Source organism: Cupressus sempervirens, chromosome 6, assembly GCF_028749045.1.
Source record: "Cupressus sempervirens isolate cs-2001-9-10 chromosome 6, ASM2874904v1, whole genome shotgun sequence".
Taxonomy (NCBI): domain Eukaryota; kingdom Viridiplantae; phylum Streptophyta; class Pinopsida; order Cupressales; family Cupressaceae; genus Cupressus; species Cupressus sempervirens.
Window position 1 is genome coordinate 716,970,343 of NC_143123.1, and position 25,111 is coordinate 716,995,453.

At 36.2% G+C, this 25,111-nt stretch overlaps 2 protein-coding genes and 1 long non-coding RNA gene across 7 annotated transcripts in view; 1 reads left to right on the forward strand and 2 right to left on the reverse strand.

Moving 5' to 3' along the window:
* Positions 1-20,953, reverse strand: part of LOC149554301 (uncharacterized) — a 45,845-nt gene extending 24,892 nt beyond the window's left edge. Inside the window, exons 1-4 of one of the 2 annotated variants that reach the window (XR_016353249.1) lie at positions 20,560-20,953; positions 19,327-19,486; positions 14,491-14,567; positions 689-801 (exon numbers count right to left, since the gene is read on the reverse strand). Coding sequence is in view for 1 of the 2 variants with exons in the window: in XM_089789507.1 (XP_089645633.1) it covers positions 14,491-14,567; positions 19,327-19,486; positions 20,560-20,820 (498 nt within the window). In the remaining variant the exon portion in view is untranslated. The remainder of the gene's footprint in view (positions 1-688; positions 802-14,490; positions 14,568-19,326; positions 19,487-20,559) is intronic. The other variant, XM_089789507.1, reaches the window with a different exon arrangement.
* LOC149554300 (uncharacterized) overlaps positions 1-24,771 on the forward strand; it is a 53,991-nt gene extending 29,220 nt beyond the window's left edge. The window contains exon 4 of one of the 3 annotated variants that reach the window (XR_016353252.1): positions 24,457-24,771. This is a non-coding gene — a long non-coding RNA (uncharacterized LOC149554300). Of the gene's footprint in view, positions 1-2,709; positions 3,105-12,492; positions 13,266-24,456 lie in introns of those variants that run through there. The other 2 variants (XR_016353250.1, XR_016353251.1) reach the window with 2 other exon arrangements.
* Positions 1,047-2,343, reverse strand: LOC149554302 (uncharacterized). 2 transcript variants are annotated; one of them, XM_089789510.1, is made up of 2 exons: positions 2,141-2,343; positions 1,047-2,030 (listed from the first exon to the last, which is right to left on the reverse strand). In XM_089789510.1, exons 1-2 carry the CDS (start codon positions 2,211-2,213, stop codon positions 1,924-1,926), a joined length of 180 nt encoding a protein of 59 aa, XP_089645636.1. In that variant the 5' UTR covers positions 2,214-2,343; the 3' UTR covers positions 1,047-1,923. The 2 variants fall into 2 exon arrangements, with proteins under 2 accessions (XP_089645636.1, XP_089645635.1); XM_089789509.1 differs by having other exon boundaries at positions 1,202-2,030; positions 2,131-2,311.
* Positions 24,772-25,111: the final 340 nt, after the last annotated feature.

The window sequence follows — 25,111 nt, forward strand, 5'->3', positions numbered from 1 at the left end:
TATCAGCCATCAGCATTCTGCACGAGGATGCCATTTTGCACTCAATTTGCATTCAAATCAATCAAATATAATAGAAACCACCTTTGTACTCATTAATGGACTCACTAGATGTATCTTCTCATTGAATTTTTCTGAAACAATCTGTTCCTAATGAAATTTAAGCAATATTATGAGTTGCCAAGTCGAGGTTTTTGGGCCTGGCCAGTTTTTGCTGAGTTCAAGAAGTCCAAATCTGTTTAGAACTATATGCCTCTCAAAAATCTTTCCATGACAATACTATGAAGATAGGAGACAGCAAAGAGTAAGTTTATGCTCTCAAAATTAATTGCATTGACTTAATTAATCAAGAGAAGAAGACATGCAGTCGCCACTTCCAACTAAGTTTCCCCACCTTAAGGTTTCTAATGTATCTTGTTTCCTTCTCCTTATGTTGTTCATAATTATTCAAATGGTTTACAAATTCCATGCAAATTTATATCACTCTTAACACACTATCGATTTATTTCTGTTGGAGTTTATTCAAGGAGTTTCAGCTAGGACAAAAATTTCATTTCCACAAGCATATTTTTAGAGAACTTACTGATTGTATTTCCTTATACAAAAAATTTAAAAAATTTCAACTAAGCTTACCACACAAAATGTGTAATCATTAGTCAATAAATATGAAAAGGAATTGCATTTTACTCACATCTTCTAAGAATATCAAAGTTTCCCTGTGATGCTGCATCAACAAAGTGTCCCTGTTATGCATCAGTTTCCAATCCCAGTGTATAGGATCTAATAGTGGCTTGGCAAGAGGCCCTGTAATGTTTATTGCATAAAATTAAAGCATGTTCAATTTCACAAAAAAAAAAAGAATATTACCTATGGCATTTTATAGAAGCGAGTTAATGAAAGTAACGAGTAATGATCAGAGTAACTTATTAGAAGAATAAATTACTTGTAAGATTGAAGTACATGTCCAGTTAAAGTAATGGATAATTGTTACTCATTCCTCATTAGTTAGAATCTAGATGACACTATGACCTTGATTGTAAAAGAATCGCTTTAATGAAATTATAACCTACAATGCATCCAATTGAATGGGAATTCAACAAAAAATACAAGCAGCCATGACTTATGCCTTGAACTCTGATCTAGGAGATGATTAATCCTAGTAAGATATAATATGCAACTTATCTCCTTGTAGTTAACAAAAAAATTGAGAATTCAAAGTGCCATTCAGATTAGGGTTATAAATAGGAAACCAAATATCCTGAAAGCAATAGCTGGCCACACATGAAGTTCCCCATAGTTTAAAGCATGCCATTGAAAAGCTTCCCTCACTCACATCTAAAGTTATATCTTAAATTGAATACAACCCATCACATGCAATCTTACATTTTTTTTAAAGCCAAAAACTATTCATTTCCCAGTGTTATATGTTGTGTTGGTATCACATTATTCTAATGGCAATTTATTAGTTTTAGACTAAGTTACCGATTCGGGTGCGGATTCGGAAGTGGATGCAAGAAGTGGGTGTCGGACGTGGGAATTTTTTTTGAGGGGGGGGAGGGGGCATGCGGATACGTATGGATGCATGTATGTGTGTGTGTACACACACACACACACATATATAGGCATGGGAAGTGACTCTTTGATAATCTTTCCCAAATGGAGAGTCATATTTGAGACCTCATTGTCTACATATGCCTACCAAAAACTCCATCCGATCAGGCCAAAACCTGTGTGCAGCAAGGCAACAAAGACATCATTAATGCAGAAATAAATGGAGGCTTAGGTGCCCCCGACCATGCTGTGGTAACCACCCCCTGTTTTGAGTGTTGCACAACAGAGGTGCAGTGCCGACCTCTAAGCCAATGGCAAGGTTGTCCAACATCCCCAAATCCAGTGCAGAAGAGGAAAGAGGGAGAGCAACGGCCATTAGGATGCTGCACAAACTGAAATTAAGGCCTTCAAGGGTGTCACCACTAGTAGGAGAAATAGTAGAGATGAGGCTGCCAGAGGTAGGAAGGCCATGGCAGGAGGAGCTGCAATCATGAGAAGATTACAATTCATGTATTATCAAATAGCTTGGAAAAGATTATCAAACAGACACTTCAGATTATAAAATATATACAGGCACCATACTTCCACAAACCCTGTGAACTATAGAGCAACGCATCCTGTGCACACCAGAGAACATCCACTCCCGCATCGGCTTCTGCAGGCATCCGCTTCCAGATCCCAGTGCTAGGGGGCTCATTGGTATCTTAGGTTTTAGATAGTCATAACTACTTTATGTACTTTTCATAATAAAGTTACTTTGGCAACATAATATTATAAATACAACTTAAGGTACATCTGAGTTGTTTCGGTTTTGGTTTTCAGGTTTATGATGTATTTTTATAAAGAGATCTTTTTTATTTCCAATCAAGTGTTTCTGATTATTAGTTTTTTTCTTCAACATTCTTCATTTCATTGTGAAGTTACTTTGGCAACCTATAAATTATAAATATAACTTAAGGTACGTTTGAGTTGTTTTAGGTTTTGGTTTTCAGGTTTATGATGTATTTGTATTAGAGGATATTTGCAGTCTTCATTTTATTATCAATCAAGTGTTTCTAATTTTTAGTTTTCTCTTCAACATTCTTCCTTTCTTTCTATTTGGTTTTCATAGTATGGTATCAATGCTGCAATGAGAGTAAGTCAAATATAAATTGGGTGAAGGCCTAGTGACTTTGTTGATCAGTGGCAACCAATGAACTACTTCTCAATGTGTACTAAGGAGCTGAAAGGATTTTCAATCGAGGAAATACAATTTTTTTCAGGATTTTGCTGCTGCATATGTGAAGCACTGAATCAGTTATCCTGATTGCTACAATGGTCATATAGACTGCTACGTTGAAAATAAAAATTGTATATTATTTTTTTCAGATTGCTGTTTGATGGATGAACAGATCTTTTTTTATGTTAAAGCACAATGCCAGCAGTAACAGCTAGACTGAAATTTTCTGTTAAACATGGTTAGTTTGTTGTACATATCGGTCGAAGCTAACCTAAAGTGTTTGAAAAGAGCTATGAAACCTAGAAATAGAGGAAATTCATTACTTTTAAAGTTTTAAGTACAGGTGCTTGGATCAACTTCACTTGGGGTAGGCCCTCCATTAGAAAGAGGAAATCAGAAGAAGTTTTATGAGCACAATAGAAAGTCATAAAGCTTATCAAGCTCTCTCTATTATTAATGAAATGCTGACTAGAAGCAGTATGAGACAAATATTTGGCAAAGTTTTAAGAGTTTGCATGAACTTCAGATAAAGATCTAGTTTTCTTCCTAAAGATGAAAATGATTTGTTGCAAGAGCAGTGAGTAGTTGAAAACCATTTGGTGATCAATGAAAGAAAAAGATATGGCGATCATCATTCTATTACTTGTTTCCTTCTAGCAGTTTATTCAAAAAATTAATTTTGCTACTACTAATGTTAACCTGATATTTGATGATTTGAGTACTAAGATTTTGGAATAAGATAGGTGGAAAAAATAAGGTAGTAGCAATTGGAATGAGAGTTCATAGAAAGCTTTTCCAGTCAACTTCAAGGGTAAGTGGAAGAAGTTTGATGAAAAAAAAAAGGCAGAAAGAGAACAGTTGAGTCACCTCACTCCTCTACAGAGTGTATGTTTTGACTGTTTGGAAGAAATCACAGCATTGTCAACTATACCAACACAATTGTTACTCTCTCCTCACAGTTTTGTTGGATATGAATGTTGAGGTGCTCTCATCCTTGGCTCTTGCTGTGGTGAAGAATCTATTGTTGTATTAGCTGTCGTTCATGTCGTTGGTAGAAATTGTGTATCAGCCGACGGGTTCCTTCGGAAAGGAAATTGTGTATTAGTTGACAGGTCCCTTCGGAAAGGTTCTTTTTATGTAGCCGACGGGTCCCTTTCGGAAAGGTTCTGTTATGTAGCGACATGTTGTATGTGGCCGACTAACTAATTTGGGAAAGTTCTTCGGAGAGTATTTATAACCCCTTCGGGAAGCATTGTATTCATCTTATCATTGAAGCATAATGTAATGTTCTGGCATATGCAAATAATAATAAGAAGAGTTCTGCTGTTCGTGTTCGTGTTCATTATCTGTGTGCAATCCTTAATTAACCTATGCGGTAAACATTTGGCGCCGTTGCCCGATAGACCTGGTATGATGACAGGCAAATGAAGATTAAATGCCGAATCAGTTGAACAAGAATAAGAATAAATTGAAGGAAATGGATGAATTACGCATAGCATAGGAAAATTTAATTTTGGCACAATAGGCTGAACGCAGACGGAGATTTCAACAAGTTACCGACGGACACAAAAGCACTGAAAAATTGTTGGAAGAGACTCGACAGCGGCTCGAGTTGGTGGAAGAAGCAAGGGAGGAGTTTTTGAACCTACATACACCCTGGGAAGAGAATCCTGACAGAAGAAGATTGACTTGCACGGCTCGAAATGCCGAAGGAGCACGAGCGTGGAGTGTCCTCTTCGTCTGAGATATACTTTCGAAACGAACAGCTTCGGTTGACGAAACCTCTTCTTCACCAAATAGTGCGGAAGTTGAAAACAGCGTGGGTGTTGAAAACAGTGCGGAAGTCGAAAACAGTGCGGAAGTCGAAAATAGCGCGGGTGTTGAAAACAACGCGGAAGCTGAAAACAACGCGGGTGTCCAGAACAGCACGGGTGTGCAGAACAGCGCAAGTGTTAGAAACAAAGCAAGAGCTCAGAACAGCGCGGGTGCTCAAAACAACGCGGGAGTGCAAAACAATGCAAGTACACAACAAAACCCCCAACATACAGTGATAATGGCAGGTCCAAAAGAAAAGTTGCCTAAATTTGATGGTGATAAAGCAGCTGATCCCATTTGACATTGTAAAACATGTGAAACGATCTGGAGGGCAAATGGCATAACAGATACAAATGAATGGATCCGACAATTTTTCGCTACCCTACGGGGTGTTGCGATTGATTGGTTTACTGATACTGATCCACAAAAGTTAAACAGTTGGGATAAAATTAAGAAGGAGTTCATCGCAGAATTTCAACTTCTGCGCGACGATAATGAAATTGTAGCGGAGATATTCAATACCAAACAAAAGAAGAATGAAACAGTACGGGTCTTTGCCAGGAGGTTGAAGGACTTAACCAGTAAAATGGAGAATAAGTCGGCAGATGGGCTCCAGAAAAGATGGTTCATTGAAGGCCTTCACCTGAAGTTGCAGAAAAAGATGAAGATCGTGCCACCATCGACATATACTGAAGCATACAATCGGGCATTGAACCTCGAAAGTGAACAGAAGACAAAGAAGAAGAAGAAGACAAGCTCATCCGATTCAGATGATGACGAGCCTTCAGGAGAAGATAGCAGCAACGATGAAGGAAGCAGCAAGAAAGTCCATTCTCTTCAGAAGGACATGCTTCGGATGATGAAAGAGTTCAAAAACATGAACAAGGAGACTAAGGGCAATGACCTATGGTGTACGGAGTGCAAGAAAGAAGGCCATACGAAGGGATCTTGCCCAAAAGATCAATTTTGTGAGATTTGCCAGATTCTAGGACACTCGGTAAAGGAATGTCCTTTCAACCTGAAATCAAGAACACCACAGCAAGTGTTCCTCACGCAGAAGGCATCCCCGTTAGGAGGGAACGGGAACACCAATACGGAAGGTGCCACATCGGGCGGATACAGAAACAACCGGAGCAACAGCAACAATACCGACAACAACAATAATGGCGGAAGGAGTCGAATTCAATATGATGCCAATGGCCAGCCGATAGTTCAATGCCGCGCATGCAATCTATGGGGTCACTTTGCCCAAGAGTGTACAATGACAAACACACCGAAGTTGTTATGTAGATGGTGTGGACCTGGCAATTATGACGATGCTAAGTGCTCGAAGTCCGAAGTAAACTTGATTACTGTTGGGATGGATGAGGAAGAAGTTCTGGCAATCACTTGGAAGCAAGCAAAGCTATACCCTGATCCGATGGAGGAAAAGAAGAGACCGGAGGAAGCACGGGTAGAGATACATAGAGCAACGCAGATAGAAATGGCACACCTGAAGGACACGTCGAGTACCTCTGTACGGAACTACGCAAAACAAAACATTGTACGGCAAATATTGCAAGCTGAGATACCCATCAGGATAAATGATCTATTGCTCACTATGCCTCAGCTCCGATCGGCACTCACAAACATTGTTCCCGCTGCTAAACTACCAGGAGAACATGGAAGGGAGCAGGAAAGTGGAGCAAGTACAGCAGAAAAAAAGGAGAGTGGTGCAAGTGTAGAAGATTTGATGCTGTTAGCTCTTTCATCTGGACGCTATCCAACGGTTGTTGAAATGGGCATTCTTGGGACTGTGCTAACGGACACAATCGTGGACGGAGGGTTTGGTGTCAATGTGCTGCCAGAGGATACCTGGAAAAAGTTGGGACAACCGACATTGTGGCCACCTACCTTCCAGTTGTTAACAGCCGATCAACATGGAATCAAGCCATTGGGAGTACTCACAGTGCAACCAGTGACGATTGGAACACAACCGTTCCTGTTAGACTTTGTCGTGATCCCACTGAAGCGGAGAGGATATGATGCCATTCTGGGCCGGGGGTGGCTGATACAAGCCAAGGCAAAACACGATTGGAAGAAAAATACTTTATCACTTGAAAGCAAAGGCCGAAAGTATGTCATCGATCTACACACTCAGATGGTTGGAGAAGAAGCTCTATTGTCGGATTCTAAAGGAGAAGACGATCAGAGGAGGCAGAGTATGGAACCCGATCAGGAGGGAGTCCTACGATTGGAAGGAGATGACGATCTGAATTCAGTAAATGGTCTTTACCACTGGCAGATAGAGGATTACGAGCTCTTTCCAAGTTGTAATATGCTAAGGATCGACGAAGGTAAGAGAGAAGAAGGAAATGAATGTCCGAAGGAACACAGAGAAGCCGAAGGAGGAAATGAATGTTCGAAGGAACATAGAGAAGCCGACGGAGGAAATGAATGTCTGAAGGAACATGGAGAAGCCAAAGGAGGAAATGAATGTTCGAAGCAACACAGAGAAGCCGAAGAAGGAAACGCGCGTATGACTGAAGCTGAAGGAAAGAACATACAGTACGAACCCGAAAGAAGGAAAGATTCTACTGTACGACTGCGTAGGAAGAAAGTATTACGTCGAACCACAAATATGGCAGAAAGGTACCGGCAGCAAGGAAGACACATGATACAGTCTGCACAAGCAACAAAGAGGAAGAGTTCAATAAAAGTACAGAGTGAATGTGTTATTGATGGACAGAAGGGGCAGCTGACGGAGTCTATGGTAGCGAGCTTCGGGAACAAACTGGGCGATATGGAGATGACACAGAACAAGCGTAGTCAGTTTCAACTCGGACAGTGGGTGTTGAAGTACGACGATCGGAATGAGATCAAACCATGCAAGTTCAAAATTAAATGGGTCGGGCTGTATCAAATTCGGGAAGTGGGTGTTAACGGAGTAGTAAAACAATGGATGCTAGACAGAAGGGAAGTGTTCGATGTAGGGAATAGGTCAAAGTTGAATGTCTGCCATGAAAGAAGTAATGCACCTCCGTGGACGAACAATTGAGAGAAGACTGTAAGTGCTGTATATATGTAAATACTGTACATAGTTGTTCAAAAAAAACAAAAACAAAAAAGCTCCATGTATCGTACGACTTTCAAGGTTTCGTGCGACTTTCACTTTGCAAAAAAATAGAAGAGCAAATGCAGTGTACGGATTTCAAGTTCAACGTACGGATTTGGAAGTTGTCTATTCCCATCGTACGGATTTTCATTGTGGTGTACAGATTTTGAAAATTAGTTGCTTTTTGTGAGGTCATATGACTTTTAGAGCCCGTCTTCTCTAATGGCACCATACAGCAATTGGAGGATTACCTTCATGTTGCTGGTGTATGGATTCCATACGAATCTGAAGATTAAATTTACTGTTGCTGCCGTACGGATTTTGTATGCATTTGGAGGTATTTTGGGCACCGTACGGACTTGTCTTTCATGACTTTATACTATCTGTATGCTATATGGCTTTCTTATTCAAGCATCGTGTGGCTCCTTTCAAGCACCGTACGGCTAAGTATCACGTTGCGCTTGCGAGAGTATGAAGGGTAGGGCAAAGTGCTTGTCTGGTATCTGAATTGTACAAACAATAAGGCAAGGCGAGGTAGTACGGCTCCACATAGCTAATCATTTGAGACCGTACGGCGTGTAGCATTCACCCTGTAAGGCAAATCAAGTGATACGATTAGTGTAGACCAACGAGGAGGGCAGTACAGCCGCCTAGGAAGTAGAGAAATTCGTAGAACAGTTGGTTCATATAGAGAAATAAGTGACTTGGTCTAATAGAGGAACAAATGAAGTCTACAGGAAGTAGTCAGAGCAGCTAGCAAAAAAGAAAAAAAAAAACGTCGACGAATCAAGAATGCTTAGAATGAGTATCAGATGATGCCATAGGGAAGGGGAAGCATTAGGGTTTGCCAGAAAGAGTGTAGAATCGGTAGAAAATGACAGAAATAGTGTGTTCCATGCAGTTTTGTGTGGGTTTCAAAGTGCTAATTTGGTCCTGGTGGCGAAGGGCGCTGCCCTCAACTTGGAGTGCTCCCCCAGGACCCCGCCGAGCGCGTTGCCCCCTGGACCCCCAGTTGTTGCGGATATCAATCGTGGGAGTCTGACCAGTTGAGAAGACTTGGAGCTGCTGTAGGCATGGAGTGTCTGTGTACCAGAGGCACTAAGAGTAGGTGTTGGCCGTGAGGCTGTCTTGGTGGATGCGTAGAGAGCTCGGGAGGAGCTCATCATCCAGTTGGAGGCAGTGTAGCAACACTTGGCTCACGGTATTGAGGAGTTGGAAGCAGAGAAAGCAGCACAGGTGGCTATCAAGGTCAGCTTGAGGAGTCAGTATTGTGTTAGCAAAGGCTATAGATGCAACAGGATGAATGTGAAAGTGATGTGGCAGATCAATATTGTTGTATTAGTTGTTTGAGTTTTGTTCTGTAGTCATCAGGAGACGACTTTTCTTTTTGGGGGGGGATGATGTCGTTGGTAAAAATTGTGTATTAGCCAACGGGTTCCTTCGGAAAGGAAATTGTGTATCAGCCGAAGGGTCCCTTCGGAAAGGTTCTTGTTATGTAGCCGACGGGTCCCTTGGGAAAGGTTTTGTTATGTAGCGACATGTTGTATGTGGCCGACGAACTCCTTCGGAAAAGTTCTTCGGAGAGTATTTATAACCCCTTTGGGAAGCATTGTATTCATCTTATCATTGAAGCATAATGTAATGTTCTGGCATATGCGAATAATAATAAGAAGATTTCTACTGTTCGTGTTCATTATCTGTGTGCAATCCTTAATTAACCTATGCGGTAAACAATTCACTTTCAGATTTTCGTTCCCTCCCCTTAAGATCTTGATTGGGAGGACGAGGACCTATTTTTGGATGACTACTAGAGTAGTGCTTCTATCTTTAGATTAGAGGGTATTTGTTTTGCGTTCCCCCGTACTTATTTTTATATGTTTGTGCTCTCCTAAAGGACCCCAGTTACATTGTAGGCACTTGGAAACAGGGGGTAATATATGTTGTACACTTCCTCTCTTTGTTTAATAATTCTTCTTTTCATCTTATCTTTACTTTCAGCATTCAAGGATGATACAAAGCACTGGGGGCATTTAGGCCTTCCTCAATGTTGTCACAATTTTTTATTTTATGTTTGTCTGCATGTGATCTTCTTCATATGGTCTAAACACTTCAAGAATATGATAAGTAATTCATGCACACATAATATATGTCTTGCCATGCATTCTACTAACCCCAAATAATCAGATCCCCCCTCCCTCTTCTCCTTACAATGACTAATGTTTCTCTATGGGTAATACATCTCATTTCTAAAGGGGGATAACATATATGCATTATATTCATTTTGATCTCATGCCTTTTATCAAATATTACTTTCCCAAATATGTTTGCAATTGTCATCATAGCTTTTGCCTTGCATGAGGGAAAAAAAATCATGTTTATCGAATTTAATTTCCTATCTTTTATGTGTCTATACCACAACGCAATCTTTGGCAGTCATATGCTGACTAATCTTATGGCTATCTAGCATAACACAACTTGCTACCCATACAGGCACTATCTCCATGATCATATATCTTAATGATCATTATTTTGTAGATTATGAATGATCTCAAAATATATGTTTGATCTACTATCATTTTTGCATTAAATTCTCACTTTTCATGTAACATTTTCATTTGCAACTGACATGGTTACGATGACAAAACACTATCTCACAAAGGTCCGACTCAAATCTCTTCCCTAGGGGCAACTCCGCATGGATAGAAGACTCTGTTTTCCTTTACAAGTTAAAGCTCTCAATGCTCTCTCTACTCTAGCTTGCATCTTTCTATGATCGCTAAAGTGGAGCCAACATGTAATCTCGTAGATTACACCTAGTGTAGTTTCACATCACATAAGGCATTTACTTTAGCCAAATCAAAGACAATGGTTGTGCATCCACTTTATCAACTTGCTCAACCCACTCCACCATCTTACATCATTTATCATCATAATCACTAAATTTGGACTACTCACAAACACTTGCACGCTGCACATTCATCCCGTAAATCTCCCAACTGAAGGTGGTTGTTGAGATGTTATACTTACTATTACAGCAATGTCACGCCTCTTTGGATGTCCCCCAACTTTGATATGACGCTCGGTCCCTTATCTTGCCTCTTTTTGCTTTATTATCCATATTCTACATTGTTGAACACTATTAGCTCTCAAATTCACACTGTATTGCTCTTGGTTGGTTGACTAGATATTTTGCTAGGAGAAACTCCATGTGAATAAAGGACATTGCTATAAATTATAATCATCTCAACCCTTTCTCTCTTCTCTATCTTGAATCTTTCTATGCTAGCTAAAGTGGGGGCAACATGTAAGTCATAAATTACACCTAGTGCAATTTCACGTCACATAAGGCCTTCGCCTCGGTTAGATCAAAGACAATGGTCACACTTCCACTTCAGCGGCTTGCTCAACCCACTCCACCACCTTTCACCACATGTCTTCTTGATGATTTTGGTTTGTATTAGAATAATTTTAGTATCCCAGGTTCTTGCTATATTTAGCTCATTATTCTAGAACCTTATTTAATGATCATATAGGCTTTATTTTTAGCTATCTTAATCTGATCTATTTTTAGTAGAGTTGCTGGAAACTCCCATGCCCCTCCTTGGACGCGGGTATCCCCGTCCAATTTGGAAATGTATCTGATACTGCCCGAATGCACATCAAATATTGTACACATGTCTACCTAAAAACACTTTATTTTCCAACCGTGCCAAATACTACGTGATTTAAATTTTTTTAAGATTTGATGTAAATCTCCCCAAATTAAATTTTAAAAAAAATATATTTATGCAATTTTTAATAAGCAAATTGTGCACCAAATGAGAAAGACATAAAAAAAATTTCTATTTCAGCAACTCAAAACTCTGGGCTATTTTCTAATGCAACTCTACTATTTTTGCATTGTACAGTGTTAAATTAACTTATAAATATTTATGTAGCATTTATGTGTCAATATTGCTTTGAAGTAATGAAAAACTCCTCTAATAACTTAGAACGCTGTATAAAGTACAAGTGTATGTGTTATTTATTAATGTTGTATCCAACTATATTCATATTGGAGGTCTTAAAAAATGGTTGTATTTGTACCCGATACCGTATCTGTATCTGTACCTATGTCTATATCCATGCAACTTTGATTTTTAGACATTGTTTTTATTTATACAACTTTCCTTATTAGTTCACACTTTTTATAGCATTTGTAAACTCTATTTATTTGTGTGATTTGTTAATACAATTATTCCATTTTTTTAAGTTTCAATTTGGACTATTCACAAACACCTGTGTGCGAACACATCTGTATGCCGCATGTTCATCTTGCAATACTCCAAACTAAAGGTGGACATTGAGACATTACACCTACTAATTTTGGTAATTCCGTGTCTCTCTGGGCACTCAACAATTTCGGTACAATGGCGAGTCCCTTTATCTTGCCTCTTTTTGCTTCATTTTCTCTCTTCTACACTCTTGAGCACTTTTTATCTCTGAAATTCACACTTTCAGGTTCTTGGCTAGTTGTCTCGATTCTCCCCTACTTCTTTTGCTCATCGTCTTGGGAGGTTTACATTATTTCCTCATGTCGTGAAGCCTTTAGTTTGTGGTGTCAAAAGAAAGTTTCTTCCTTCCAAGTTATCACATTGCTCTTTCCGTTTGTCTTCAATAATAGCATAGTTTCTTTGCATCTTCTCTACTTGTATTTTTATTATCATTATATCTTGGTTGTCCATGGAGGTCAAAACACCTAAGTGAGGGTTTGATTGTGGCAAAGCTCTAAATCACAAGCCCCCCAACATTTTCACCTTCACTTCTTCATGTGTAGGTACAACAAAGAAGACCGCAGTCTGTGCTGGATGCTTTAGCTTTGGACCTCTGTGAGCATTCCTTTGTTTTCTTCATCTGCACAACAATTTATTTACTACTATTCTATTTACCATATTAGTCACATTTAGTAATCAATTTCAAGTCTCAGTTGCCTCACATTTTCTGGTACTAGCTATAATACCTCATATATACATGATGCTTGTGTGCTGCCCTGTCATCCTTGACTAGTGCATATTTCCTAGATAGAATGTGTAGAATTGTCCAAGAGGTCTTGACAATTGGTACTTTTGGTTTCTGAAGTCAAAACACTTTTGTCTTTAAGTGTCATAGATATATACACACATGGCCATCCTAATAAGAAACTCAGGGGTTCAGGTACCCTGACAGTTTTCTTGGAGTGGAGAGAAGGATATTGAGTCCTCGAGGGGTCTAATTGGCCTTCGTAGTAATTCGATGTTTCTACTCTACATACTGTAATTGTGCATTTTTGCAATAATCAAGTGATGTTAGCTATGTTGACGCATAAATGGGATAGCCAAGTAGTGGCATTGTTACTCAGGTGTTGCAGAATCAAATTGACTGCACCAGAAAGGCCTCAAGAAAACATTATACCTTTGTAACTAGCAAGGGGATACTAGCATACAGGAAAAAATACCCTCTCTTCCCAGATTTTTTTTTTTTTCTCACATTGGGTTTCTCAAAGTCAATTTTTATGTTCTATCAATTTTCATGTTTATTTATGCTCTCTAATTACTCCTATGATTTTCTTTATTCCTGTTTGCATTTAACAACTACAAAAAGGATTTCAAGGACTGTTTTATAAAAAGTCTGCTTCAAAATCCCCAACTAGATCAACCAATAATTGATTGGGACATTTGACATTCATGTTGATAAAGCAATGAGTGGAAAATCCGCACTTTTTATTAATCATTTTGTTAATAATTTTATTATCTAGATTGAACATTTGATACCAACATTTCAAATGTCAACTCATGCCCCAAGAAATATTCAATTGGCAGTCAATATCCCTCCATTTATGGCTTCAATTTTTCATTTCACTAATTCAACTCCAATTTTATCCCCTTAGCAATAACTAGAAAAAAAATTTACTTACAAGTGGTTTGCAGGATATATAATTCCCTCAAAAAGATTTCTTATTTAAAATACTATTGAGTGTGAAACATTACGAGCAGAAAAGATGCTCTTTGGGTGATTTATGACAATGCCCAATGGAATGCCAGCAAATTGCCTAAATGGAGTCTCAAAATTATAGTTGAAGAGGGAGTTTCTCTTATTCAGCAACAAAACTGAAGTTGAAGAAAGTGAATTCTCTAATAGCTCCTAAGCAACATACACGCACACAAACACACATACATAGTGTTTAAAATAATAATAAACATCAGAAAAAGACCTTGAGAAATATCATAGAGAGAGATTTTTTGATCGCAAATGTGAAAAAGACAAAAGGAATTAAAAAGAAATGGCAAGGAATTAACAAGAAATGGCAGTCACAATACATAGATCACAAGAAGTACTTGCATATATTTATGATAGACTCATTATCTTATAATCATATTAATACATTATCAAAATAGATGGTTAAGATGTGATGTACCTCAACTTTCAAAAAGCAGTACCTCTACCCTAGAAAGTAACATCCATCAGACAAACCCTCAAACAGTGAACCCAAAAATACAATTCCAAACAACCAGAAGCTTAAGCAGTCTAACATGAGCTGGACATTTTTACAATTTTTAAATAGATTTCTTATAGTTCCTATTATAGTCAAAATTGTACATATCTTGGTGTCGGTTAATTATAACAGAAGTTAGCTTGATCCAGGTTCCCCAGACATTTTCTTTTGGATCCCAAAGATTTATTTTGATTCAATAGACTCTCCAACACACATGACCTTATTTGACTCTCCAACACACATGAATGCATATATGACCTCAAATACAACTACAATTCAAGTTTATAGGTGTCATAAGCTCACCTTATTGTCTCGTATCTCAGAAGCCTTTGCATTGACCTTTGTTAGCATACTGGCAATCCGCTTATGTCCCTGGCTCACTGTCCAAAAGAGAAAATCAATTCCATTGATTCTAAGAAAAAAAGTGTAAGATTGTACCTAAAACATTATTTGTGAAGTCCCAAGCAACATGATTATTAAGAAAAGCTGAATTTCCTAATGATTGAATAACTAAGGGCTGCAATCCAATCTTACGAATGAAGAAAGAGCATGGAGAAAGCCCAAGCACAAGCAAAGGAACATGAATATTAGTCGCGGTAATAAAAACAATGAAATTATGCTTCCAAAATTTGCCATGCATGAAGAACCTCTGATGGTGGAGATAAAAGCATCATAAAAGTCTACAAAGAAGCATGCAACCTGGAGGTTCAATGGGGATGGTAGCAATGAAACATGGATACAATTTAAGTCATACTAAGGAATATACCGCATCCACAAACTTGTCATCACCCCTTAGATGCCATTTAAATCCTAAAGAATATCCCCTGCCTAAGAACTCGTCACCCCAGTGGTCATCTGCAAATTGTTTCAAATGTAATTGAGATCAACTATTATTCACATGCATCTAGAGGTACTGTAGGGAGAAAATAAGAAGTTCCTAGTTTTTTCCTCAGTAGAAGGTACCATTTAATTACTCTAAAGCCATGGTGAGTTTCTCTTTAAATCAATAAAGAGGTAGCCCTAGTCTTAAGGTTGTTGTATGCTCTGGTGTTAGACAAAGTGTTATGTGAAATAAGGATCCCCAATGTGTAGACATAAAATCTTTTGAAACCATAAAGAAATATATCAATGCTGAAGGCTATGGATTACTCTCGTTTTATGCAATGTGGTCTCAGAAAGAAGAGAGCAGTAGTGCACGATATTGTAGGCTCCCTTACTGTTTCACAACCTGAACAAGCCTTTGAACTTAGAAGCTTCTGGCTAGCAATATGCTACAGTAAGATTTACAGGAAAGTGACACAGGAGCTTGGAAGCCATTTTTGAGGCTTAAGCATTAATCCTATCACAATTTCATCATAGAGAAACTGTAGATATCCCATTATTGAAGGTAATTTCTGCTTCAAATAGAAGAGATGTTGATGCATTTCTTAATTTGCTCCAATATGCAAGTTCAATGATTTTTGCCCAATTATCAAGCTGTAAGAGTAGATATCCAAAAGACAGGACTTGTAAACAAGGATTTCTTTGTCCATGTTTCTCTAAGGTGCTTTTCATCACAAATTTTAGTGATGCATTTAAAGATACAAGATGTTGGAAAGTGGTTCTTCGCTTGGTGGAATAATTTGTTAAATCATCCATTTTAGCTCTATCATATCAAACCTTCCCTCATACAAGTAATTATGATGTTAAACACAATACTGTTAATATTTCCAAATTCTTTTCCATCTCAAACAATTCCAAGCAGAAAGTGACTTGGTTCAAAGATATAATAATAAATTTACCTGAGATTTCCCAGAAAATGGTAGTTATAATAATGGAAACATGGAAATAAATAGATTCGCAATAGGAGGGATAGTGTCATACTGAATAGAGCCTTTTTAACAAATTACAGATACCATTCAATCTCACATTTCCTCTCATTTACGTTGATCATAATCTTAGAATCTGAAACTCAAAGTTCAGACTGTTTAAAAACAAGCAAAAATACACATAGATTGTTCTGATATCAAAAGAATAGTCTGTTTAAGTTAGTGGAGGATTTTCTGTGTGAATCTTATAGGTCCACTAGGAGTTTTTTTATGTTCAGTTTAAATTCTCTGTTTATGATACTCAGTTGTATGTTAATATTGAATTACCACATGTGCAAAAGGCAAAAGACCTGAAGTGCGAAAATTTTATTAAATGAAATCTCGTGTGGTACATACTTTGGGAAAGTAAATCTCTAGGCAAAGAACTGAGACTGTGTTTTGGCCAAGACTGTCACTGTCCTGTTCTTGATTTGGCCACAACCTGACATCAAAACCTTCTTAAGGAAGCTTTCTTCTTCTTTCTCTCATTTGAAACCTATATTCTAGCAAGCCAATCTTATAGTCATTCTCTTTGCAGTTTTCATAAAAGAAACTCAGAATCAGATTTCACTTTTGGCAATTCCACATACAGTTTCATCAAAACCTTCTTAAGGAAGCTTTCTTCTTTTCTCTGTCATTAGAGGCATTCCCTTTGCAAAATTCGTAAAAGAAACTTCACATCAGGTTTTTCTTTTGGCAATTCCTTTGGCATCAGGTTTCTTGCAGCTTCCCAATTTCCACTACAATCCAATTTTCAAAGTTTAGAATTTATCAAACACCTAGTACTATCTAATTTCAGTTCCCAGTTCAATCTTAATTTCAGACCTGGGTTTATAGAAAATGATTCAGACGTTCATGTATCATTCTCACTTCAGATTACAACTTTCAAGATAGGGTTCATTGTAGATATTTCAAAGCTTCCTTATCAATCAAGAGTTTCAGTTTGTTTTCCTATTTACAGTTTCAGACTTACATTTTTTTAATTCCTTCTCCAAACTCAGGGTTCCTATCCTCAATTTAAAGCAGCTGTAGCAGCAGCAAATAGATCATAGCAAAATGTTAATATCCTGGAGGAAATATTTTATATAATTTAATTTATATATAATGATCAACACAAAAACAAAAACACCGATTATAAAGTTCTGTAGAGGTTGAATGTATGTCTTTGAGTAGCTAGATTCAGAAATAAATCTGCCACAAAGTCCCCAATTATCTCTTTGACACTTCAGAATATCATGAGACAATTGTTAGGTCCACCATTAAATCTTTGACTTATTTGAACCCTTAAACATTTAATGAATTGCAGACTTAAATTATGGTGCACACAATTGGTGATGTTAGTGCGATTATGAAAAACAGCTCTTGAATACGTATATCCCTTCAAACTTTCTGATATTTTATAATTTTCCGAAATATATCTCATTTTTATTTTCAGGAAAATATATATCGTGCTAGATAAGCATTCAGCAGACTTAACTACAACTTGAAATTGTACGGAAGCTACTAATCTTAATATGCTGCAATCACCTTTAAATCAAGTATGGTAGCAAATAAAAATCAATAGTCTTTCGTTCAAATTTATGAAAACCTTACAAGGCTGCAGTTAGTCTTTATAAGGTATTCCAAGCTATTATAGCTACTATTAAAATATCAATGGTTGAGAAAAATATCATAAAACATGTCAATAACAAAATGCTACATTAGTATTTGTCAGAGTTTATACCCTAGAAAGCAGCAATGACGATCACTTTAATGTCTTCAAGAGTTCAGCAAATTGGAATTGATTCATTAGTCATAGGATATGAAGCAGCTGGGGTAAAATGTTAGCAAAATGTATATTAAATTGGTTTGAGCTCCTCTTTGACCAACTATCCTTCTTCTATACAGTACAATAGAAATTAAGAAAATGGCAGCAAAGATAAACAAGATTTGATTCAGTTACCAAAGCTGCAATTCATATTTCTAAAGATAATGCAGCTTCCACCATATTAATCAAATCTATACAATGGTGATCTCTGTTACAAGTATGTTTGCCATTGCACCAAGATCAACTTGTCAATGCCTGATACAACCCCTAGACTTACAGGTCCATGGTCTGTTTGGTTCCTCGAAGATGACAGGAATTGGCTTTTTCAAAATCCGCATTTGAATTTTTTTGCATTTGTTTCAAAATTGGCAAAATGGAATTAGCATACCAGACTTCCAATTTTGCCTCAAAACCAGGTTTTCCAACTTCCTACTAGCAAGTAGGAATTGAAAATCAAAACCTGGTTATGTTTTTTAAGGAGTGTAAAAACAATAGATTAGACTACTTCGAAGTTTGCCTTCAACTCCAAGCTTACGCATAAAAATGTGTCTTCACATGCATCTTCCGAGTGAAACAAACGGTTCAAGTAAAATCCCAAAAATCAGAGTGAAGATTTGCAAAACCTTGATTTGGCTAAACCAAGGTTTGTAAAAATCCCGATTTTTTAAATTCCACGAACCAAACGGACCGTTAAGAGAAGATTAGTCCATGAATTCTTAGGGAAGTGTTTAACCATTTTGCCAACAATCTCCCCCTCAGCGTTACCCGAGGAGATTCGAACTTGTGACCAAGCTCTGATACCACTTGTTATAGGTGTGATTGTCGTTACAGCAAAAGATCGACCTACCAATGCCTGATCCAACCACTAGACTTATAGAATCCACAGGAGGCAGTTAGTCCTTTGTTATGAATCTTGACGGGAGCACTAACCATTTTGCCAACAATCTCCATGTGAAATCCCTCACTCCAAGTAATTATTACTTTTTAACTTTTTATCCTCTAATTCCAAATATAGAGGGTTTTCATCCTCAAGTTAATTGAACTAAAGTTCAATGCTCCAACAAGGAGCAGAATGGTTTATCAATATTTTCCACTTCTTGCTTGACTTCTATTAAATAAAATTTCCCTCCAAAATTCAAGGCTCTTCATAAAAGACCTTGTTTGATATTTTAACTTTTCCCGAGGCCCCCCTGATTATAATTTTAATCCTACTTCCTTTGTAGGAAATTCCCAAGACCCATGGACATTTTGGGTTTTCAACTTGGATTAATTTCAAAAAAAGGGATATTACATGATAGAACGAATCAATGCATAAACAATCCCTAAATAGTAATCCATATAAATATACCAAAATCTTCAACAAAATTACCAATCAATCAATAGCATAAACAAACCCTAACTAGTAATCCATATTGATATACCAAAATATTCAACAAAAGAAGCAAAAGTTAACTAAATGCAGACAACAAGCAAAACACTGCAAACCTGCTTTATGCAATGAAGTGCAGCCATAAGAATCTTGAGCACAAGGATCTGCACCAGCAGCAAGGAGAACTTTTACAACTTCTTCATGACCTGCATATGCTGCACGGTGCAGACTAGTTGCCTGCCCAGATCGTGTTTTCTTATTCACAAGTGCCCCATTCTGTCATAGAAGTATAAGTCCAGCAATTTATCTTCTTTAAACTCTCAGGTTCACAAATATGTCAACCTTTTCATTTGCTGGCATATTAGACTTCTTTATAAAGTCACTTTATGATAGATTTCACACAATAACTCTCAATGAACTTCATACATATAATAAAACAGATTAGGTAAAATAAATTAGCACATAAAGTCCAGTTCAAATTGTTTAAACTTTAGCACACAATAAGATGTTCACACTGCAGTTCTAAATTGAACGAATTCATCAACAAAGATGGAAAATGTATTGCAGCATTCAAAGTCAAAAACAGAAGAACTAGATTGTGTAGCATTTTTATTTGTAGAGAATGTGATTCTTGACACCTATGTGGCATGATGAAGGTAACAATCATTTGTAGAAACAATGAAATACCCCTCACTGCACTCGCCCTAAGCTATCAAAATGATGAGACTAATACAAAAGAGAAAGTAAAAATTAATCGGGTTTTAGATTGACTCTGTAGTCTACACCTCTCTAAGAAGGTAAAACTATTTTTTTTTAAAATTCTAAGGGATAAGAAACATGCAAACTGGAGCTTACACCTATAACCGAGCCTCTTAATTTTGTCCCGATCGTACAATTCAATATATAGTGTCTTACCCTTCAACCATTTAATCCATGTAGAGCACTTAATTTTAGCATTCTTTGCTGGAAGATTAAAAGCTTTTGAATTTCTTAGATAAAATAAACATGGTTTTATTTTCTATCTTTTTCACTTTTAAATGGGGCACTAGATCTGTCATATATTTTATACAGCCGTGCAAAGAATTTTACACAATTCAGTGTTCAACCCTTTAATTTTATATAGGACATTTATTAATCAGCATTCGTTGCTACGTATTCAAGTTTTCTAATGTCAAGCATAAAAATGGGGAAGCTGAATTATTCATCTTGCTTAACTTCTTTAGAGAATTTGGCTTACAAAAATGGCGTTAAAAATGTAATTCATGCGTCTTCGAAAAGGAAAATCAAATTTAAATTTAAATAGATGCAACTTTGAAAAGAAAAACTAAATTGAACTATGAAATGGGTACCTTCAAGAGAACCGAGCACGGTTGGCTGTGGCCATTTCGGGCAGAATAGTGCAAGGGTGCATATCCAGATGAATCCTCTGCATTGACATCAACTCGCTTGGAAAGCAGCCTCTCTATTCGCTCTAAATCACCAATCACGCATGATCCCCATAAACTTCGATTAAAATCCATTTCTTCCATGGATTCTGCTACACCGTAAGCATTTTTGGAACAACAATTGCATTCCTTTCCATGGTGATTGTTCATCTTTGCATGTGCCATAACTGACTGTCGATCGATCGGATAAATAAAGGGCAACGATAGACAAACGACCAGAGCACGGTATGCACACCCTACAGAGAATCTGACATTGTTTGAATTGCATGGAACATTAATATTATCGAAAACATTATCGACAAGGGTACAACGAAGTTCCTAAAAAATATAAACTAAGCTGTTATAATCAATTTGCTATGATCAAATTTTGATGACACTTCAAAAAAATTTAAAAGATTTTACATTAGATGGAATTTTTTTTTATGATATCAATGTTAACATTTGTAAGAAAAAAATAGTTTTCTTTAGTGAAGGAATAGTACAAAATACATTCTAAACACGGAGTCTATTGAGTCCACCTAACAATTTGGCTCTATGCATGCTAATGATAAGTCTATCTAACTTCTCAATGTTCTCCTCATTAAATAAGTTGTGCCAAGAGCTACCAAATATAATGTCCACAAATTTGAACCACATATCCTTGTACACCTCACATTATAACATAGAGTGTTTCTCAGTTTCTACCTTTCCAAAGTTGCAAAGCATGCAAACTCTTTCTTCCCAAGACTCTTTTGGCCTCTTCTATCGCTTCGTTTCACATCGCAATTGATGAGAATTGGTTCTGAGTTGTGCAATAAGACTTTTAGCTCTCCAAGAAATGTTGGCCCCTATATATGCCTTTTGGAGTTGATCACATGTGGGGTTGAACTCGCTGATATAATAAGTTTTTTTTTCTTCCAAATTCCTTTCCCTAATTTCTCCTATAGAATTTCTCCATAACAAAGATCTTTATTTCTTTATTATTTGTGAGGCACGTACTAAAAAGAATATTTCATTTGTTCATCCACTTGATGTTTTGTTGCATCCATGTCTTTTTACGTTTGCACAATATATTATTTAATACCACTTTAGGCCATCTACCTTCACACATTTTTTCATTTTTTTAGATAACTAATGAGGCAAACCATAGCAATTGCCTCTATAGATTCAACCCTAACTTCACTTAACATAATATCATATGAAATAATGTATATGTCATAAGAGAAATCATATAGAAGTCACATAACAAATGCTTTATTGTTGGTTGAACATTTGAATAGATAGATAAAGAATAATGTATTAAGAAGTAAAGTTTTCCTTAGATCTATTTAGAAAAAAATAAAAAATAAAATCCTTCAACAATATTTTACAACTATGTTAATGTATAGGTTTTTTTTTTCTTGGTTTTTTTTTTGTTTTTGTTTTTAATATTATAAGCAAGAGGTAGAAGCCATTGATTAAAAAAGTAAAAATTTATAACTCGTCTTGAGAGGCAATGAAAGGACAAATTTTGGTAGAAGTCCTTTAGTTTTGCCTAACATTTGAAGAAGTACAAAATAGAGATATAATATGCAAATCGCAATTTTGTTCTAGCATTATGTTGCCCAATCAAATACCCCTTTTCCTTTTCCTTTTACCCCCTTTAACCATATCTTTCCCCTAATCTCTCTCTCTCTCTCTCTCTCTCTCTCTCTCTCTCTCTCTCTCTCTCTCTCTCGCTATCATGTCACCTCATGTTATTTGTCTCTCTTTAAATTTTACTTCATTGTATTTCTAAAATATAAAATCAAGTACATTTAATAGAACTTAATTATCTTTAATAGTTATTTTATATGATTAATAAATTTAGGTAAAATTTTATAATTTTTATATTTTATTTAATTACAATTTTATTATATTTTCTTTCTCTAATATAAATATTATGTTAAAATTCATTTGTAAAATCTAAAATAATTTCTAAACTTCAATAATTTACAACCCTCAAAATCTTATTATTTTAATAATGAAATAAACTTACATATATAAAAATCTTGACTTTTAAGTTTTTTTAAAAAATATTAAACTTTCATATAAAAATGAAAACTACAAGCGAAGCATTAACCAAAAGATTTATAGAAAGTTTTTCCTTTCTACTTTACAATTCATCGCCATATTTCGTGTCTCCACTAAATAATAACAAATTTTCAAAAGAAAGAGAATATTTGTGAAAATAAACAGTTTCTACATTTATATCTCAAAATTTTATTATTACTAATTTTTTCTATGTTTAGTACTATTCTCGGGATGAACTCAGAAACATTAATCAATATTTGTAATAATAAAATTAAAAACATCATCAATAGTAACAATAATAATAATAAAATTAAAAACAACAGCAACAATAATAATAAGAAAAGAGTAATTTATTTCATGTTCACATCCAAAGCCAAAATGAGAGACCTTGTTATCACTTCCTATTGTTAGAGTCTCCAGGGAAAGCCCACCGCCGGTAAAAGAACCGTCAGAATATTGCATTGCGTAATTGCAATCGAGAGTCCATCCCAACTGTTGGCTATCGCAGGGAATGGCTGAAAATGAGGAGGATTTGGAAGGGTCAAAGATTGGGTTGGCTTGTTTGTAGCAGTCATGGCAAGGCATGCATTGTTTCCACATCAGATCATTGCCTGTGTCCACAATTCCCTCAAATCTCACCGAAGATTCAATTAGATATTCTCACCGGAGTTCCCATTGTAACTTCGGTTAGATATTGTCTGTCTCCCACACGAAGAGGGGTCACATACGTCTTGTTTTCTTTCAATTCATTCTCATTCTCATCCTATTTTGTTGGTCGCTTTCAAATCACACAATGACGATCGAGCGATTGAGGTTTTGTTTTCATTCACAGGGTTTTCGCTACGTCGACAATTGGGATTGATTCATGATGGCATAAGATTCAAATGGCATCTCTCAATACTTTGTTCAATAAACATTCTTCTGTTATGGAGATTACATAAATCTAAATTTTGATCTAGACACAGAAATCACAATATTCAAATTTGAATCATTAAGAACAGACAAAATCCCATGAATGTCTGCCCATGACAAAATCTCTTTACCAAGCTATGAAATAGAGATGCCTTTATTTATAAATTTGCTAGAAAATGGAAATGTCAATTACACTCATTTACTAACGATTCACTCTCTTGACTTTTCTAGAAGATGAAACAGTCGGGAGATGGAAGAATTGGCATTACTTGTCATTCCATTTATTCTTTTTTCTTATTATCAATTTCATTTTTCAATTGATGATATTAAAATGAACGTCAATTTTTTTTAGAATGTTCAAAAGTTTGCATTAATGAATGCTTCCACTATAGAAAGCCTCTCGGTTTAAATATATAATGATAATAAATATGTGAATTTAACTTGTTTAACAAATTTGTAAATAATAAGTAATATTTGTGAATCTGAAATTTGTGTAACTTTTAGGTGTTAATATTTGTAATTTTTATTTATTTTTAATTAGAAGTGTTTATGTTTTGTACACATGTCAAATTAGTAAATATTGATTTAATACTAATGAATTTGTGGTAGTCATCAAAATGGAATTTTACAAACATACTATTTTGACATAACATTATTTGTTAATGTCCAATATAAAGTGAAATATATTTTTTGTTAGTTACAAGATTATGTAATAATTCTAAATTTTAAAGTGGATTGTTTTGAATTGAATACACATCATATTAGTTAGAACTTTATGAAAGTGTGTATTACAATGGTCTATTGTAGCTAATGTTTGAAGAATGTATAGCTATTAAGAGTAGTTTTTCATATATATAGAATCTCATATTTTGTGCGACATTGGGACTTTGGAGGAGAAATGGGAGTTGTGAAAGGTGGAAGAAAGGATGGGAAGAAAGAAGTAGCTCCATCCAAAAAAAACCAAAAAAGGTCAAGAAATCCTAATGGAGAAGGAAAAGGTAAATGGTTTTACAAATCAAGTGAAGTTTGTACTAGCAACTACAATGTATAATAATTGACAGGCTTGTTGCTTAAGATTTCTAATGATATTATCAAACTATGAATTTGGAGATCAAGAGAGAGTGCATATGTTGTTTCATCAAAAGAGTTGAATCAAATACTCATTCTGATGTGTGTGTGTGTGTGTGTGTGTGTGTGTGTGTAAATTAATCATTTCTTTTCAAGAGAGTGTGATCAACCATAATCCATGTCATAGTAAGCTACAAATTATGGTCATGTTCCTAGTATCAAATTGGATAGTGCATTGTTGCCAAACAGGCATCCATTAGCCTGAGGATGATATTATCTCAATTTTTACATAGCATTACTCTACTATTAGTCATAGTTTTATAGCCCCATTAGATTTACATGCATTACGTGTGTTTCCTTAACCTTTCATTTTGTGGTTAGTTGTCATGTAAAATTGTAGATATTAAAGTCATTTCCATGTTGGAAACCAAGCTTCTATCAAGGA

Bases quoted from the DNA above. Each gene is read 5' to 3' on its own strand.
- LOC149554302 (XM_089789509.1), bottom strand. From the start codon at position 2,213: ATGCCTGCAGAAGCCGATGCGGGAGTGGATGTTCTCTGGTGTGCACAG. The intron at 2,031-2,130 runs GTATGGTGCCTG...TCATGATTGCAG, and splicing joins AGTTCACAGGGTTTGTGGAA to CTCCTCCTGCCATGGCCTTC.